The sequence below is a fragment of the Callorhinchus milii genome, unplaced genomic scaffold (assembly GCF_018977255.1).
Source record: "Callorhinchus milii isolate IMCB2004 unplaced genomic scaffold, IMCB_Cmil_1.0 Scaffold27, whole genome shotgun sequence".
Lineage (NCBI taxonomy): Eukaryota > Metazoa > Chordata > Chondrichthyes > Chimaeriformes > Callorhinchidae > Callorhinchus > Callorhinchus milii.
Window position 1 is genome coordinate 1,719,354 of NW_024704768.1, and position 19,746 is coordinate 1,739,099.

At 39.6% G+C, this 19,746-nt stretch overlaps 1 protein-coding gene and 1 long non-coding RNA gene across 4 annotated transcripts; one reads left to right on the forward strand and one right to left on the reverse strand.

Moving 5' to 3' along the window:
* Nucleotides 1-7,299: 7,299 nt before the first annotated feature.
* On the reverse strand, nucleotides 7,300-11,449 carry LOC103189308 (homeobox protein Hox-C10). The gene is made up of 2 exons (XM_007909656.2): nucleotides 10,603-11,449; nucleotides 7,300-8,315 (listed from the first exon to the last, which is right to left on the reverse strand). Exons 1-2 carry the CDS (start codon nucleotides 11,396-11,398, stop codon nucleotides 8,038-8,040), a joined length of 1,074 nt encoding a protein of 357 aa, XP_007907847.1. The 5' UTR covers nucleotides 11,399-11,449; the 3' UTR covers nucleotides 7,300-8,037.
* A 228-nt stretch (nucleotides 11,450-11,677) lies between these two features.
* On the forward strand, nucleotides 11,678-17,461 carry LOC103189307. 3 transcript variants are annotated; one of them, XR_489058.1, is made up of 3 exons: nucleotides 11,678-11,733; nucleotides 15,655-15,813; nucleotides 17,281-17,461. It is a non-coding gene; the product is annotated as an uncharacterized LOC103189307 (long non-coding RNA). The 3 variants fall into 3 exon arrangements; XR_006085811.1 differs by lacking the exon at nucleotides 11,678-11,733 and adding an exon at nucleotides 14,344-14,558; XR_489057.2 differs by lacking the exon at nucleotides 11,678-11,733 and adding an exon at nucleotides 14,344-14,463.
* The last annotated feature ends 2,285 nt before the right edge of the window (nucleotides 17,462-19,746 follow it).

The window sequence follows — 19,746 nt, forward strand, 5'->3', positions numbered from 1 at the left end:
GCGAGTGTGAGATTTTGGAAAGAGCAAAGCGGTTGCAATCAGTAGTACTTGTTCAGCTACCAGTAAAGTCATTTCAGAAACTAAGAAGAAGGAAGTGGAGAGGAGGGGAGGTGGAGGAAGGGGAAAAAAAGTTTTTGATTGTCGCTTTTTTATTTTATTCTATATATATATAAACAACTTAAATAAATCAATGTTGCTTAGAGCTAATGCTAGGCTTGTTTGTTCCCACGACTTGAAATTTTCCGCACATTTTATATTGAATCCCAGCGTGGAGGATTCTCAGTTGACATGAACAGAAATTATATATCTATATGTGTGTGTCAGTAAAAGCAGTTTCTCTGGCATTTGGGGTTCAACGTTAAGAAACGAAGAGTCAAAATGGAAATGTATGACTCTCCTACTGTCTCGTTCTCTCCCCTTCCTTTCAATACTTAGCAAGTGTATCTAATTGCAGTCACTTAATGGATGTTTAGATTTGTCAAATTTTGTCAGGATTTCAATATTGCAAGAGAAAGTGATGCGGGCATGACAGCGTTTAAGGAACACTCAGCTCGCTGTAAGTTTGATATTTTAATCTTGGCTTTCAGAACCCAAACGAGGGATTTTTTTCAATATTAAATATTCAATTTATTGTCTGAATTTAATTTCCAATGTCAGCTGCTTCGAAGTGGTGGGATTTACTGATCTGATCTATATTATTGGAAAGGATTTTTTTTCACAACCTGCTTTCTGTACACATATCAGTTTGAGAAAGAGAGAGAGAGAGAGATGGGGGGGGGGGGGGGGGGGGGGGATATAGAGAGGGGAAAGGGAGAAGGGAAGATAGCGATAAAGAGATAGCAATAAAGAGGTAGAATGAGAGATACATTGAGAGGGAATAAAATGAGTAACAGAGAGCGAGACAGGCGGCATCTGAGAGACGTGGAGAGACAGCGAGCGAGGGAAAGTGGTAGAGCGACAGAGGGAGAGATACATAGAGAAAAATAAAACAAGCGGTCAGAAAGAAAAAGGGAGAGAGAGACACATAGGGAGCAGCAATTAAATATATTCCTGTTTGAAAAAAACAGTTACTTAACAATCAGAAACAAATATTTGCAATAATCAAATTCTTTGAAACTTAGGACGAGACAAGTTAACCATATAATTGCAATTGGTGTTTTCAGCAGGCGCTTTGCTTAGACACCAAAAAACATGAAGTGCAGCTAATTTAGCTTCGGTGTGTTTGCAAAAATAAATAAGCTAATTTCTAAACATCTTCATGATTCATTGTGGCCTATCTTTCTACAGATACAAACACCCTACTTTTAAAAGAATAACAACGTCGGATTTGAACAGCTTAGATAGAAACAGACAGCTCCTTCAGAAAAGTACACACACATCTTTTTAAAGCTATTTAAAGGAATGTGATATACCTTTCTACATAGCAAAACGAATTCAAATATATACACGTGTATGCAGCTAAAACAAATTTACATTATACCGGATAACATTATCCGTTGAGTTGTATGCATTTTGATATAAAACATTCTCATGCTATTTACATGTATAGACAGACAAGAGAATATGCAATCTAATTCTGTGTTGCGTAATGAAACATATCATTGCATGTATGCACAATAAACGCACATACGTGCACACAGATGTACATGCATGTTGAACCTATTCACTGATATTTAGTGGTTAAAGCACAGAAAAGGAAGGCAGTAATAGCGTCTCCAGTTCACAGTCAGCACGAGAAAACAGCAATAGACCAAAAGTACTGATAAAGTCCAAACATATATTTTCTTAATGACCTAAAGTGATAATTTCGAATGCAAAAGGCAGAGATTTAACAACACCACAGCTGTCATGGGCGCACATAATATGCAAACAGAACATTTGTAAAACCAATTTACAACGCTGATAACGAAAGGCGATATTTTTGGAGGGGGAGAGAGAGAGTGAGAGAGAGAGAAAGAGAGACAGAGCTGAAAATTTCGGAGTCAGAGCTTCCCTCTCTTTGTTTGTCAGTAAAGTTCACGTCGTTTCATTCTACAGGAGAGAGACCAGTGCGTGACAACAGGAGTTTAAAGAGGGCTCAGTTAGAAAAAAAGAGAGTCTATTGTTTGCTTTCATGTGGCGAGCCTCCTGGAGGGTAATATTACGTCTAGGTATGTGTTTGTGTGACAATAAGTGGTCTGAAAGCCTCTTTGGAGGGTTAATAGTGTGGTAAACTTCTGTGGCACTAAAAAGTTCTTAGCGCGCGATCAGTACAGACAGAATTGTCTAGGATTGTCAAGCATCCTCGCCCGCGTCCCTTCAAATTACCCCCAATATGGACAACAAGGGAATTGAGCGTGTTTTTTTTTAAAAAAAGACTATGTCTCAGCAGTTTTCCGCAAGTCTTGCATGCAGATTTTGATTTCAGAAGGGGCCAGAGTCGCTACATATCTCCAGCGCCCTTCAATCAGAAATTGCGTCGATTCTTAATTCTTACTTCCATGTTCCCAAATTGGGAAGCCCGACAGCTTACATTTTTAAATAGGAATTTTAACCCCAGAACCACAGCTTTTCACAGAACCTTTTTGGCAACGATGCGTCCTATCCATTTAGCTCAGCAGCTAATCTTCCGCTTGTTAATATCTCTGTGGATCGGTTGTCTTCAGGCCTGGATATACACATTTTCCCCCAATGGCTGCTCATGAGGTACCACGACACATGGAAAGAAAATAGTGTCTTGTTTCTCTTTCTTTCTTTCTCTCTCTCTCTCTCCCTCTCTCTCTCTCTCTCTCTCTCTCTCTGTCTCTCGCTCTCTCTTCCGATTTCGGCGCAAGGAAATAATGGCAATGGCCGAATGGTGGGATAAAGGATGGACGCCGCTAAGATAGAAGCAAATACTGAGAGACACACAGAGAGAGGGAGAGAGGGAGAGAGGGGGTCGGTGCTATTGTACATCCAGTGACAGAGCCGCCAGGGCAAGAAGGGCGATTCAAAAGAGGTAATTACAGGCGATGGATTTTACAGACACAACTTTAGCGCCTTTGACTGATTGTCTGCGCCTCAAAACCCCGACACAACATTCCTCCCGCCTCGGTTCAAAAACACCTTCAAGTTCGGGAAATCCCCAAAACAAGGCTTTTCCCACTGAAACCGTATCAGGAAAAAAAATCAATATGATCTGGATGATCACACCCCGCTTTTTGATCAAACACTTTTCTCTGTCACGCCGCCTCACATCAATCGCGCACAATAATGAGGGCACAAAAAATGTTTTTATATCAGTTATTTTTTTTGGTGGGTGGGGGGTTGCAATGTGAAATTCGTTTTAAAAATAATATATTCAGATCATCTGCAAATTGTGGCAAGTGAGATGCCGTAGTTTTTTTTTACTGGCAAGACTTGTTTCAATGAGTAAGTCAGGGGAAACCCTAATGCAACTGAATTGCTTGTACCTCACAGAGGAAGGAAGGGAGACTGGTATTTAATGAACTACAAACCGACTGAAATGGTGCATATTCTCTCTGTGCTCAAACTATATTCAAAGATCGATTTTAGCAACAGTTCTACCACCTACCATCCACTACCACTCCCCCATCCACACGCACACACACACACACTCACACACACACACACACACATTTTACGCGGAGTCCTCTTCACGCCTCACATTGCTTTGAACCCGCTAGGATTCATTTTTCCAATGGGTAATGTTACATCTTTCAAATCATTTTCTTAGACTGGTGGGTGGGGGGCGGTGGTGTGGGGGTGGGGACGGGCGGGGGTGGGGGGGATTCTTCGTACCAGTTAAATCAAATTGACCAAATCCCTGGCTCGTTCTCCGCGTTTAAACGTGAACCCACAGACAGCAATTAGCCGGCTTGTTTACACCCTTATCTGTACAAATAATCCAAAGATATCTGGTCAGACTACATGTTTTTCTTCATCATTGTCACCTGAAAGAGTATGAAACTAAGACTAGACACAAGTTCCATCATCAATTGGCATTTACAGTACTGGAGCTGCTTTTGGGGGGGATGTGTGTGTGTGTGTGTGGGGGGGGGGGGGGGTTATAGCAATTTCTAACCTATACAAAGATAACTATTATTTACCCCAAATATCAACGTATTTTCGATGCAAATAATGCACTGAGCCTTGAGATCTTAAGCAATGCTAATATGACACCATTTTCCCCCCTCAAATTATTTCCCGTTAGGTTTACTTGCATTTCTCAAACAGAAAATTCCTCTTTTTTTCGTTTGCTGAGTGAGCATCAGCGGTTGTACGCAGAACAAATGAAGGTTGGAGAGATTGTATGAGTCAATAACTTGGGTCTCTGGTTTTATAAAAGACAGCCTTCGAAGCAAACAGTGCGCATTCCTCAAAAAAAAACGCCATTCCTACTTTGAACCTAACATTTCAAGCAAACCATTTCTATCAATTGCTTCTCTCCCTCTATAGTTTCTTTTTTTCAGGCGAAATGCAGACGCCTCAAGTCATTATCCCCAAACCAAGATTAGATATATTCTACCCAGCGCAGGGATTGCTGACGGGGGTTTGAACACAGCACAGTATAAAAAGGAAGGTCACATTCGACTGGAATCAAACGTCCCCGGGTTCTATTCACAACAATATAGGATAAGGCTTAACCCACAGAAATGAGCAGTGCAGAAGCAGATTTTAACCTATTAATTGTGCCACTGATTCAATGGCGTTTCTAACTTTCATACATAGAAACCAATACCTTTCGATTTAAATGCTCGTTGTGAATATCATTCAATATCATTTCAGTTTACACTGGTAAGAGTTATACGTATATAATATTATATATATGTGTGTGTCCTTACCGCCTGTATCTTCTGTATTCTTTCCCTGCATCACACTTACCGCTCTGTTTCTGTTTGTTTCACACTCCTTTCTCGTCCCAGTCTATTTTTCTGCTTCTCTCTCTCTGTTTATTATTTGTCTCGCCCAGTGTGCTTCTGCAAACAGTCTGATTGGAATCGAGGTCTCTCTCTCTCACACACACACTATCTATCCATCTCTCTGTTTCTCTGTCTGTTTGTCTGTCTGTCTGCTAGTCTGCCTGTCTCGCCGTCTCTCTCCTGTCTTTCTCGCTAGCTTCTCTTTCTCTCGCGTTCATGTGCACAGTGTCTGATATTCAACTAATATACAAAATTCAAACATAATCTATCCAATCGCACAGTCCTAAACGCACATAACTTACTCCACACAATAAAATACCATCTTATTGGGGAACAACATCCTTGCAAAGCGACAATTGTATATTTTCATAGGTGCATTTAATTCTTGAAATTCCTCCTTGACGTGGATCAGCTTTTGATGTTTACTTTTTTAAAAAAAAACTTTTGTCTGAAGTTGAAGTTTTAAGGGCAGAGTCGTTTCATTTCAGTTTGCGCTGGTAGGAGTTAAACCTACATTTGTGTAGATTTTCTCAGAGTTTAAAAGAAATTCATTTTTTAAAAGAAAATTAAGTTCCTAACAGCGCAAACACACTTTAGTTAAAAATTGAAAGCGATTGTTCATTATTATCTTTGACTTCTTTGAAAAAACATATTAACGTACAATTAACACAAAACTCGCTAACTGCACCTAATCAGCCCGAATGCATCTGATCACAGTGCGCCGTTCCATTTATAAATACAATATAAAACAATTTATCTTTTTTAACGAAAGTAAATGTTATTAATAATAATAGCAGCAGACACTTATTTCCATAACCTTCATAACTTGAGTGAATTAATGTGCATTGAAAACAGGTCTCTCTCTCTAAATAAATAAAACATTTTCAGGAGATTAAACACAAACAGGGGCAACAGTTTAGAGAAGAGATACAGTTCACAAATTCATCCAAATGATTCTGACACTTTTCTGAACACACTAGTTGGTGTCCATTTAACTGTGCTCACCCATTTTCCATTAAGATTCGTCAAATTGACTTCCGCCTCTTTATCTTAGCTTTTCAGCGGGATTGGAAAATGCATATGTATTTATTTTTTAAAAAAATTAAAAATGCATATACACATATACTTGCCATCTGGTATTTTTTTGGAGCATGGAAGCATTTAAAATTGGATGGAAACACTCGTCCTAGAGAAGATTTGACTAGAAAGACCCGCAAATAACTTAGTCAATCGCATCTCCAATGCCGCGGTCAAGACACTGTTTGGAATCGGGGGATAGATAATACTTGCCCTTGATGAAAACGAACTGACGTAATTAAGGCAGTTTCTTGTTGTCGAGTTTAAACCCGATCCCAACAACATGAAACTACCTAAACCACACATCAGTTGGACAAAACAGGCGCGAAATCCGGCAATGGTCCTATTTGAAACCTCGATTTTTTTTTTCTGTTCTGTGCTTTGTTTTCCTGAATAAAATCCCACTTTCGCGTTGCCCTTCAACTTAACTGAACGAAAACTCTTTGCTTTAAGGAAAGCACCAGCTGAACATCCTTTTTTTTAAAAACTTAAAATATCTTTTGAAAACCGCGTGCGTCGAAAGGGAAAAGGGGAGGTAGGGAGAGGGAGAGAGAGAAAAGGGCAAGATTGAACGAAAAATGCATTCTGTGGTTTGATAGAATCATCTGGACCGCGAGAACGAAGGGAAGTGAGGGAGGGGAGAATTTGGGTTAGCAAAAAAAAAGGAAAGTTTGGATTCGCTAAGAAAAATATAAACTGCACTTGTTCAACACAAGATATAGAATTTGCATTGAATCCAAATAACAATGTATTATCCAGCTCCCACGTAGAACTAAATATAATTATACACGTTTATCTATGTGTGCATCTATACATGGTTTTACGTGTGTAAAAAAACATGTACATTGATGTGCTTTCAAATTGTCTTGAGGATTAAATTATATAAAAAANGTTCTTACCTTTCTAATTCCCAGTACATCCTGGTTTAATCTAGTCTCTGCGGTGCCTGCTGATGATGTTCGCCCCAGTAAAGGAGGAATCTTGTCTTAATCTGGGTGTCGAATCCATACACTGGTAGTGCCTCTCACTTCTTCCTTCCTCTCTCCTCCAGTCACCTTTAAATGCATCTTTATGCTGCGCGCATTATATTTGAAGATCATAAAATCCACCTCCAGTCCTCACTACAACTGTCCTGACATTACTGCTTTATGACCTTGACTGATTGTGGTCACCTGTATAATATTTAAATCAACGTTACAGGCGCTGGGTAATATTAAAGCGCCCAGATTCTTCCCTCCCCCTCCCTCCCTCCTGAAAAATCTGGAGGAATGTTCCATCACCACAGACAGAGTCAAAGTGATTAAAAATTCTAAACCCCCCGAAATAAACACATCGATTTATTCAGATCTGTGAAGCACGACACTACATGCATAAGACACCACACGCGCACACACACACACACACACACATACTCACACACGCACGCACACACACAATATATATATATATATATTTAAAAAAAACATTTATCATTTACTGCCAGCTTGCTTCGTTTCTAGATATGACGAGCACTATCTTCCTACCATTTCATTAAGTCTTAAATTCCACTGCAGATGTCAGATATAGTGAAGACATTGTCTGGTGGCAGGAATCGGCGTTCTCTGTCAGACATTCACATCACACAGCTGTGCTCAACCAACTAGGCATTAAAATTAAAAGTTGTCCCTGTGTTTAAACTACATTTACATTATCATTTTTTTTGAGAGTGGGGGGAGGTGGGGTGGGGGAGAGTTCAAAACCTCGATTCTCTCTTTTTCTAAAACTTAAATACCAACGTTAGTCCATTTTCAACACATTTTAGCAAGTCATGTTTTGTCTTATAAAGATAATATTTCAACGTTGTACATTTTTGTGCTAGTTAATAATTTAAACATTTACTAGGATGGATGAAATAACACACAACGCGATCGGTCCACATGCCTATTTTTTGTTACAATGAACACACTATCCAATAACGATAGATAGATAGAAGGTGGCATTGAATGTGACATTCTCTGTAAAACAGTCTTTGGGCTCTTCGGATTTCCCCTGTTTTCACCCACAGAGAATTTAATTATATTCATGAAATGGTAAAATTGGTACTCAGTTCTCGGATCCGGTTCTCCCTACTCATTTTCTTCAGCTTCATTCTACGGTTTTGGAACCAGATCTTAACTTGTCTGTCGGTGAGGTTGATGCTCTTACTGATCTCAAGGCGGCGCTCGCGAGTCAAGTACATATTGAAGAGAAATTCTTTTTCTAATTCCAGTGTTTGGTGTTTGGTGTAAGGACAACGCTTCTTTCTTCCGCTCTTAGCTGTCAGCCAGCTTCCTGCTGCATTTTCTCTCTTGGTTTCCTCTGTAGAGAATAACGTTTTACACTTCAGACACAACCTCTATCTGCCCGGCAAGGCTCTCCCAGCTTATGAGCCTGGACTGTATTGCTCAATGGAGCCTAAAATTCTCGATTCTCATCCCTATTGTAACCTCTTTTATGGTTAAAAAAATAGTTTCATTACATGTAATGTTGCATTTTCACGTATGAGTCACTCTAAGTGATACCAATCAGTCAACTTGTTTTGTATTGGTTTCTTGGCTCCTCCAAAACCACTCTCCTTATTGCCGCCTTGACACTTATTTATCTGTCCGTATTTTTCGTTACAAATCGATAAGTTCAATTGTTTTTTCACACATAATGCCACATAGAACGTGTAGACATCTTAACCAATTCAGCCCAATTAATATATATAATATATACATGCACACACGTATATACGTGTGTATACATATACACGTATTTGCATTAATGGAAAATATTCTAAGGTTAAGGTCAAATATTCAGTTGAAATCGCAGAATGTAAGTTAATCGTAATCTTGCGATATTTACATTGCAAAGGACATTTTTAGTCTAAAGATGTGTATTTATCCACCTATTTGAGAGGGGGTGAGGAGGAAGATAAGAGTGAGTGATTAAAGCTAACAACACGCGGAGAATTTATAAAATCTCATGAAGGAGGAATACAATAGAAATGATTAGGTGTCATAACTTTGCAATTACTATGCAGAGGCCGTGAAAGACGTTATAACGGATTGGGTTTTCTTGCACACAGACACACAGTCTTTTTCCTCAGTTGTGTGAAACGGAAAATTCTAGTCACGGCCGAGCGCATTGGAACGGATTCCCCGCCAGAAAAGACAAGAATTTGTCAATATCTAAAATGTTTAATTTGCTTGCAGAAAACGCTTCAATCTTTTCGGTTCGAGGGGTGCCTTATTCAGGGTTAGCGACCGCCGCAGTGGTCTGCAAACGGTATACTATAATTCTATGACAATCACAACAATAATAATAATATCCGCGTTTTCCTCGCAGTTTTTTAAAATTATTTTTGGAACATTGAGATTATAGAAAACAACGGAAATAGTTATCCTACAACCAGTGTCCCTTTCATTCCCAACCGACTATTCTGTACATAAACACAATGCAGATTTCTATGGGAATGTTATGTACTATTTCTATACTTGACCTGAAATGTTGAACTTAACCGCACACGATCCTCTCTTTCCTCTGAAGCATTTTAAAATGTATTTTGTATTATTTTCAATAGCTTTTAATATCCCGCTAACTACAGAACTGGCCCTCGCCTTTGCAATGTATATTATAGAATGGTTCACATTTTAGTGAGTGGTGCTTTTGAGAGATGTGCATCCGATTACTGATTGTTTTTATTCTATTCTATTCTATTGTTTTTAACGAATTTCCCCACTATGCCACAAAGACAGCGAGTAACACGTTACAGGCGAATCCGATTTAACGTGTATTCTATTCTCCAATAACTTTGTTAAAATGTTACAAATTAAAAATGCCCATTTTTTTTTGAAAAAACAGTTTACTATAAAATGTATATCCGCTTTGTTTGTCGCTTGATATGCAAAAAAGGGTTATTTCCCCCAATTTATTGCATTTTAACAAACGAAATCTACATTGCATGTTTTTGTAATTAACGCCACTCCCTTCCTCTCTCTTATTTAACATACGGTGCTTTTATTAGTTAGGTAGGGGTTGAACATTTGCATTTACGAACGTTTACAGAACCGCGTTGGGTTCTATTTACGAGTAAATAGCGTCGGTAAAAGAAAGAACATGTTTAATTGACTTGCATTAGGTAAGTTATTCCTTCAGTTCTTACAATGTAAAAATATTTTGCGATAATAATAATAATCCTTGCGTTTGATTTTACAACTACAGAGCCAGAATGTGCTGATTTTCTCTAACTCGCGCTCAGTGCTTAAAAGTCAGATTTCATGCTACATGTTTATTCAATTGCAGAGGAGTTTATCATAACAACTTAAATATTGATTTCGTTTTTTCAAAAAAGAAAGAAAACAGTACGTTAGGTCGACTTGATCGCTGTTAAAAATGTGAACTTGATTCTGTCTTAGTCCCGGCGTTTCCCTGGTGACGTAACGAATATTTTTAGATTGCATTTTACATTTTGAGGGTTATTTGAGACGAGGAGAGAAAGAGAAAAAAAGAAGAAATAATAGGGACCTGGGTTTCTACAGAACCTACAGTGTCGAACCGTCTGTAAAGAGCTTTACGGTGATTGTTGTCAAGTGTAGTGACTGTTTTTCTTGCTTACTCTTACCTTTGAATTCAGTGTCCGAGTTTTCTGAGCTCAAATCCTGCTGTTTAGAGGCTTCAGTGACTGTTTCTGTCTCTTTGGAGGGTGTAACCCGACTAGAATCTTCTCTGTTTAACTCTTTTCTGGCAGCAACATAATTGTTCTTAGCGCTACTCGCATTTAGAGTTTTCTCACCCCCGTCACCGCCGTCCTTTTTGTTTCCGGGGCTTTTGATAAAACTCTCTGTCACGCTTGTCGGAGGTTGTTGAATCTTGTCGATCTGTTGCAGATTCGGCGCCGAATTAAAAGCGGAGTCGAATTCAGCTGTGGTGCTGCAGTCGGGAGATTTGCCCACTGAGTAACCTTGACTCACACGGAAATATCCGGGCACGGGGACTTCATTTTCGGTTGGGCAAGTTTCTGGCGTTAGCCCCGGGTACAGTGCACCGTCCCCGGTCGTTTTGCCTCGTTTCTCCGAACCGTAAATACAGCAGATGTTCTCTTCTTTCACCGTGGTCGGGAAAGAACAGGAAGGTAGAGTCCTGGCAACAGGTTGTTCGATCCTATAGGATTTGGGATGCTCGCCCCATCCGTCCAGTTGAGATAGGTAAGGGTAGTTGGTCAGAGCCAGATTTGAAGGATTAACCTCATCCCGTTTGGACAGAGCAGGAATTAATCCACAGTTTCGCACCCCACAGCCAAACTCGGCTCCTGCCTGCATGTACATCCCAGGATTGGAGCTGAAATTCTCACCTCTGCAAACCGCGGCCAACGGGTCCATCAGAAAGGTGTTGGCGGCCACATTGTTGGGGCATGACATTTTCAAAGGGGATTTGGAGGAAGATTACAAGCGCTATAGGGCTGACATCTTTTTTTTTAGGAAAAAAAATATAAGCAACATAATTATGGATGGATTTGGCAGGCCACGTGATCAGCAGACCAATGAAATTTGAAAATGGCCTTGATGCTTCGAACTTTGGTGACGTCACACGGGTCAAGTTGTCTGGCGGTGGGAGTCGGCGATGGAGCAACAGCGACACCTAGCCGTGAACGGCGAGGCTGCACCCCCAGGGCGAATCCCACTCCCAGGCCGGCCCATGGCTTGCTGTGGTGTATTCCAAGGGACTCCAAGGGGGCCAAAAAAAAAACCCAGCGGTAAAGTATTTCTCAAAATTCAAAAGCAACATTTGGATATTTAACCATAAATATGTATTATATGTGACGTTTAAGACATATAGAGACGAAACCTCTGTGAACAGAATGGCGAAAATAATTAGAATTCGGGGGATTTGAACTTGCAAGAATGTGTTGAGCACATTTTTTTTTAAAAAATTTGTAAAATGTGTCTCGGTTTGTGTTGACGGAGCATCCACGTGAAACACGGAATTGAGACACTTTCCTTTGTTTAAGAAAAAAGCGAAGTTCGCTTAATTGAAAACACCCGTTTTCGTTTGCCGAACAAGCGGTATTTTAGTGAACAGATTATTTCAAGTAAATTCGTAGCAATTTAGTAGAGATGAGAGCATTGTTTTTTGAATTTCATCTCAAATTTGCAAGAAATTATTCACCGTAATATTTTCTAAGACAAATAGGGAGAAAAATAAAATAGAAAGAGAACGTTTGTTTAAACAATCCTATCGAATTGTAGGTTTGTTGGGTGCGTCGAAGCGGGGAAGTGTTTTGGGCGAAGAATATATTTAAATAGCATAAAAAAGGGGAAATTTGTGTCGGAACACGTATCACACGGAAACGTGTAACGATAATGTTAATTGCACCCCAATCAAACAAGCGCCTCCATATATTATTTGATCTATGTTGTGCTGGGAACAAAACGATTCCCTTAAAGAGTGAGATGCTCTCGGGTAAACACGCGAAATGTCCCAGATTTTTAAAATGTGCACTTCGTTCCCTTTTTTTCTTTGAAAAACTGAATTCGCCCCGAACCAGTAAATAACCAATTAGAATCAACGTCTCGCAATAAGCTTCTCGCAATCTTAATATAAGCAATTCAAAAAACGCGACTCTTATTTTCACGACTTTGCTTTGCATGTTTCCGTTTGCAAATTGCGATGGGTTCGTATTTTGTATTAGTTTTATACCGTAAGTGCATTGCTAATGTGCTGCAGCGGTTTCATCCAATACCCCCAGTGACTGAACACAAGAGGCCGATCACCAATTTCACACAACTCAAGATCGTCTGTAGTGAAACAGGAACAAAAAACAACAAATGTTCTTCACGTGTATTTCTATAAATACAAATAATGTGGTTAATTTTGAACACGTTGTCGGGGAATCACAGCTCGGTTCAGACGGCCAAAACAGAAACATTTGTTTTAGTGTCTTCCCGCATTTATTCGCAATAAACATTGAATTAAATGGTCTTCGTATGTTTGAGGTGCAGGAAGGCCTATAATTTCTTTGTTGTAAAACTAATAAATGCAAATGCAAACGGAAAGAAAAACACTTCATAAAATAAACCGGCAAAGAATTCAGGGTAGAGTATTTTTAACGTTTTGCCTCAAGGTCAAGATTTTGGTACAGACTTTGAAATAGACTTTGGCTCTGTATGTGTGTCTGCGTCTGTGTGTGTATTCCTGGCGCCAACTCCCAGAACTTTCCTTCTGAAATCTCTCTCAGCAACAAAGAATACTTTAAATTGAGACACGAGGCACAGACAGGGAATTAAAAAGTTGCGCCTTTTGAAGCGAAACCAAATGGATTGCTATTTCTAGAATAAATAGAGTATTTGATAACCTTGGTAGTTCTGGTGTTTTTTTNAGCAAAAGATACGCTAATTGTATTCGTGTGGGATTTATTTTAAAACGAGACCCAGAAAGGTTGGCTTTGTGCCCAGTTGAAAGAATTTGTATCAAATTTCACTCAATTTAAACTGAATAGATTTCCTTTTTTCCCCTCCTCCGCATATCAAAACATGCATTAATTAACGAGAAATATTCAAAGTGATGGTTTTCATTCAAACAAATTAATATATGTAATATATACAATATATACGTGAGTGTTGGAGGAGGGTTCCAATCTGAATTAAGTGTGGAAAAGAATATAGGTCAGGGATATTATGAGATTTTTTCGATGCTCAACCTTACTCATACTATCGCAGCGATATGCATACATCAGCGGCGCGTGTGTTTGTATCTGTGTATATGTTGATTATGCATATAATAATTTATGTATGCTTCAGACACATTCCGAATGTGTCTCTGTATATGCGCATCTATGCACAAATGTGCATATATATTATCTATGTACATACATAAATGTATATAAATATATATGTACAGGGTGATCAAAAAGTCGTGACACTATTACAATGTCTAATAAGTCTTAAAGAAACGACGATACATTTTTTTNAGAGAATATGGTAGATGCCGCGACTTTTTGGTCAGCCTGTATATATAGTGTGCCTGTGCATGTGTGCGTGTGTTTGTCTATGTGTGCGCGTGTATACGTGTATATGTATACACATGTCAAAGCTTTCATTTGTACCAGAATGCCCAAATGTGCATATGTACCGTGAACATATATGTGTCTATGTGTGGGTATACTTGGGGGTGTATGTGTCTGAATTTGTGTGTGTGTGCTTTCGAGGTGAGAGGAGATACATGTGGGGTTGTGTATCCGTGTGTGTGTGTGTGTGCCAGTAGATATGTGTGTGTGTATGTGTGCCTGTGGATGTGTGTGTGTGTGTCTGGCTATGTGGGTGTGTGCTTGTGAAAGATTTAATTTGTACCAGAAAATAACAGCATCTAATTTCCGTTAGAGTGTCTGTAAGTTTTTTTTCTCTTTCTTGTGAAACGCCCTCCACCTGTTTTGCAGCATTTGGATTTCCGGCGGGAGCAGATTTCCAGCGAGCCCAGGAGCAAAGAGGTCATTAGCTGACTAATTCTGAATATTGAAAATTAAACTGAAATTGATAGACGTGACCTCCGGGGGGAGGAAAGAAAGAGGCAGCAACTTGAAAAGTAAATAGGATGAATTATTTGTTTTTCTTGTTGCTGTTGGTCTTAAAGTTTGTTCTTAAAAAAGTCAGTTCAAATAAATATAATTTATAAATAAATATAAATAGTATCAAATGAACAATAACTGAAGAGTTGAGTCAATATATTGAACACGAGCTAAACTTGGATCTTGATGAAAACTAACTAAACCGTTATAATTATATACACAGCTGACATTGGGAATGCATTTGGATGTTTTCACCGATTCAGGTACAATTTTGAACCCAATTTAAGAAAGCTTACATTTTGGGATAAAGCTTCAATTCTAAAGAGAGTTTCCCGTTTGTTTGGATGTGTCCTGTACAGTAGCCATTATCTCGCATTCTCACGCAATTAATTTTAGATGCAGAGGGTATTAGAACGTATAAGAAAAGTTCGGTTGCATTTCACTCGCAGCTGATTTAAGGCCCATAATCTCTTTTCTTTTAACAACTCGTAACTGTAACCGACAGTCATGGAAACTGGATAGTGGCGATAGTGTTCTGCATCGGGACACTAAATGGCTGAGTAAACAGAGAATTGCCCAAGTGCTTCTGTAACTCTCTCGCTATCTGGTGTGTGCACATATCTGCCCATGTACGCCATTATACATGTGTAAATCCACCCAATTGTACTGTATCCGAATGTCCACTTTTTATCCCAGTGCAACGAAGGTGGGTAGATTTTTGTTAGGTGATGGTATCAAGGGATATGAAGCAAGGGCGGGTAATTTGAGTTGAGGTATAGATTAACCTTGATCTTATGGGAATGGTGGAACAGGCTCGAGGGGCTGAATGGCCTATTCCTGTTCCTATGTTTGTATGATATGGATACAGTTTCACCCACAACATATGCAGTAAATTCACTTTACAGTATCGTCTGTGAAGCCTTTTGAGACACCTTAAAGATGTGAAAGGTGCGATGTCAAATGCAAGCATTATTATTATGGATGCCTCCATCTACCTAACTGCCCTAGTTAATTTTCTATCTGTCCATCCAGCCATCACCTCGCTGCCTCATATTCAGGTTTGCAATGGCACACCATTTTTTTGTTTCTAATATTATTTTCTATCCCACATAGGCAACAAGAGTTGATTCAGCAGCGAAATTAGACTGGAATTTGGGAACATGAGCCGCCCTTTCGATATTCAGATGGCCCCCAGCTTGTAGCATCTTTTTGAACTGAAACCAAATTTGCCTCTTGGGTGACTCGGCAAGCCTCCAGTACTTTCATTTAATGGTTAGTATTTAGAAAGCGTTTTAAACACATTTAAATGGCTGGTTATAGCGATGCGGCCCAGCAGGTCACTTCCCAAAGCATTATACATCCGTTACATTAGCATGCGGAACTGAGTTACATTGATATTACTCGCAGTAGTAATTAGAGTATATTTACCGGGCTTCTTCTCCCCGACGGGGTGAGGTGGGAGGAGGAAGAAATCGGGGGTTGGGGATGGGGGGGGGGGGGGGGGGGGAGAGGGGGCAGGACATTATCTTCACGACTGGCCTCTTTAATGAGTTTTACCATTGAAAATGGCGGAGAATGTTGGCCGTGACATTCTCCCTGTTCGCTTTTTTAGTGCTGGAGAACAGGGAATGAGTAGCGACAGTATGCAATGGCCCGTGTTTAGCTTTTGCCGATGATTGCTGGGTTAGGCACAGTTGGAGGTCCATTATACAGTACTTTAGTGCGAAATAATTGTTCTAAACGTAATGGCTGGAAGCAGGATATCTTATTTAATTAAAGCTCACAGTTTAAACTATCTCCCGGCTCCCAGAACGCTTATATCATCGCTACTTTTAACACCAACATCACAACTGAAGCTAAATAACTAAACACGAAGCGGAGCAGAAGCTGCAGTGATCAATCTATCAATCTCTGCAAATAGTGTCACCCCCAAAAAAATTCACATGATGTCAGTCACCTGAGGTTGAGAGGTAGCTGGTATCAATTAACCATTTACTTTCTTAAAGGATAATTTAATATGTTATTCCACGCATCCCTCCCTCACTGTTCCCCTTCCACTTATTTACACATTTCAGAGACATTAGGGCTCATGTGCAAAATAGGCCCAAGCCCTGCTTTTATTGAGGAAAGACCCGCCAAATGTATATAGCCCACTCATTCGCTGGCCTCACTCTCCCGGTAGCCTGTCTGGTTTAATCATTACGTTTAAACCGTGTCTTTTCTCAGCGGCTTCTACATTACGACGGAAGTAATTTTGATTTATCGCCAAATACATCAGATTACAATAACTGGCAGTAAAAACAAAGCTTATTCCACCACTTGCTACATTTAACCATCGCTGCACCCGCAGAACTCTTGGGACCAGATTATAAGAACCGCGTCGCTTTAGCTAAAAACTCGGTGAATATTGTGGCGACGGGAAAGAGAAATGAACAGGGAGAAAATGGGCTAAAGAAAAGCGCGTATTAAGTGGAATGGCAGTCGAACTATACATTTAAAAAAGCGTGGCTTTAACACAAACCTAAAAATGTCCAGACTCAAAGGTATATTATTTTAAGCGTTGACCCACCAGCGAACCGCCGAGAAAATACCTTCCATCATATTTTATTAAAATGTCTTCAAAACGTGTGTTGGAACCCGGTGACTCTCGGCCATTGGCGGAGACAAAGCAAAATAAAGCGTTGAAAACGGGAATTAATTAAACAACTATTTTAACATTTGTTTATTCTCCTCTTGAAGGTTGGATCTCACATGTAAAGGAAGCGTTTGACGAAGAGGCGAGTTTCTTTAACATATAATAAACACAGAATACATTAAGACATCCGCTCAGTCGGTTTACAAATGGATTTTAAACTGAACTGGGAGCGGAGTTTGTCGCGATGTTTTCCTTCACCCGAAAATAAACTACATTTTTCATGAATTTTGGGAAAATCGGCTTGGATTTACGATAAACTGCCACTATAAATCGATCGCATGTATCATAAACGCTTTTTTTTTATTTTCAACTTTACAAATGTCTTACAATATTAGCTAAATCTTGTTTTTTGGTGGCCTATTTTTTAATATAAAAATGTAGAACAAAATATAGAAATGTGCTATTATTTTACAGCAAATTATTCCTTGTTTTTATTCCATTTAGTTTTTTTTTGATAAAGCAATGATTATTTTCTTCGCTGAGAAACCAAAGGAAGGGTGAAAGGACAGCGGTGGAAGAGGTATCGATTCGAAAGAAATAAATAATCGAGAAATTCGTCAACCACAGGAAAGCGATAGACAATTCAGACCCAACTAATATTACTTTGAAAATACATATTTAATCAGGACTATTATACGACTCCAACAAATCTCTATATAGACACCACATCGAGTGTTGATATATAATGTATACATATGTACACTTATACATACATAGAGATACGCACATTAATATGATACACAATATATAAATGCATGCATATTTGTAAAGACGAAGCGTACACATATGTATGTAAAACACAGGGCGAGAACCCTCACACATATGTGCGTATGCAGTATGTATATCATATCATTGCATGTCTGTGTATCTTCCCGCACACAAACACTAAGATATACATCTGTATCTTTTTCTGATGCTTTTTTAAAAAAAATTAAGCCTTCATACACTGCCAGTTTTTATTTAACTGTAAGACTTTTCCACGATTCTACTTTTATTTTGTCTCTAACACACGCTTAACAAAGAACAATGCCCGATAAGTAGCACTGACTAGTTTAAATACCTCACGTTAAATTAGCGTTGTCTTATGTCTCCATTTATAAAGTTTCTCCTCCACCGATTTTATTTCCTGCCAGGCGCTATTTGTTCTAATCGTGGGAGAACAACATGGTTTGTGTTACATGTAATAAGAGAAGCAGCAAACTCAAAACTCGACATTCAGAAATCTCTCGCCACACTAATCGGACAGAGAAATGCAGATTTAGGCTTCGAGCAATTGTCTTAAACAAACAATAAATTTACCCTCTCGTTTCAACAATTCGATGCAAAATGATCCTTTTAGTTTTAATCCTATTTTGTACACCACGTTCTGGTATTTGCACAGAATATAAAACAAACTAGAAGGTTGGTTGCGTGGATGCAAATGGAGAATGGTGGCCGCTGTGTTGTTGACTTTATCCAACGCGTTTTTCAGGCTGAAATAAACCGATAGGTTTAATAAACCGCCTTGAACTTTACTTAACTTTACTTTGGTTGTCTTCTTTTGAAACTTTATCGAAACTGATACTAAGTGGAGCGAAGCCAAGAACAGTTTTCTGTTTTGTTTTTCACACACACACACACCTCCCCCCCCCCCCCCCCCCCCCCCCCCCCCACCACACACACACACGCACACCCACACACACAGACTAGGATTAGATAAAGTTATCGCTGAAAGAAACGAAGGGGACTCATCTGATCACTTAAACTTGGAAACGTTCCAACTTTTATAATTTATCCTCGGAAATTTGCAGGCAGTAAGCTCCTTATAACTTTAGTTTTTCTTTAAAAAAATCTATTTGTTGTTTCTAATCGAACTTTAACTCATAAGTTTCGCTCTGAATGCAAAAACACGCGCACACACCAACACACACGCACAGACAGAAGTCACAGGGGAATAGAGACTGGGGACGGTTGTCTAATTAATCTTCAGTCTTGACCCGCTGCTGGAACCGAGAACTCGCCAAGTCCATTTGCCAATGCCATTGTCGTTATCCTGTGGCATTCCTGCTCCAGATAATCGCATTCCAGACTCCAGACAAACATCCCGGCCCCGATGGTAACACGTCCCGCTCCTTCTCTGCCTCCCCCCCCCCACCCTTCCTTCCCTCCAAAAAAACAACAAAGAACAAAGAGGGGGAAAACAGATAAACAAACCCAAAGCTTTGTTGCTCCGTATTTAGTGAAAGTGCATTGAGAGGACTCGGCCGCACTATCCGCTGCTTATGATTATTTCATCACAGCGCTCTGTGTCTATTCCACACTTTATGATAGCTACGTCACTAGGGTGTCAGTGGCGTGTTTGACAGATTTCTCTCTCTCCCTCTCTGTCTGTCTGTCTTGTCTGTCTCTCATACAATGTCTCCTTCGACCTCTCTCCCGGTGCCGAGGGTCTCTCTCTTTCTTTCTGTGCTATTACCCTCTCCCCCTCCTTCTCTGTGTCCGCCTCTCTTCTTTCTTACTGAGTTAAATTC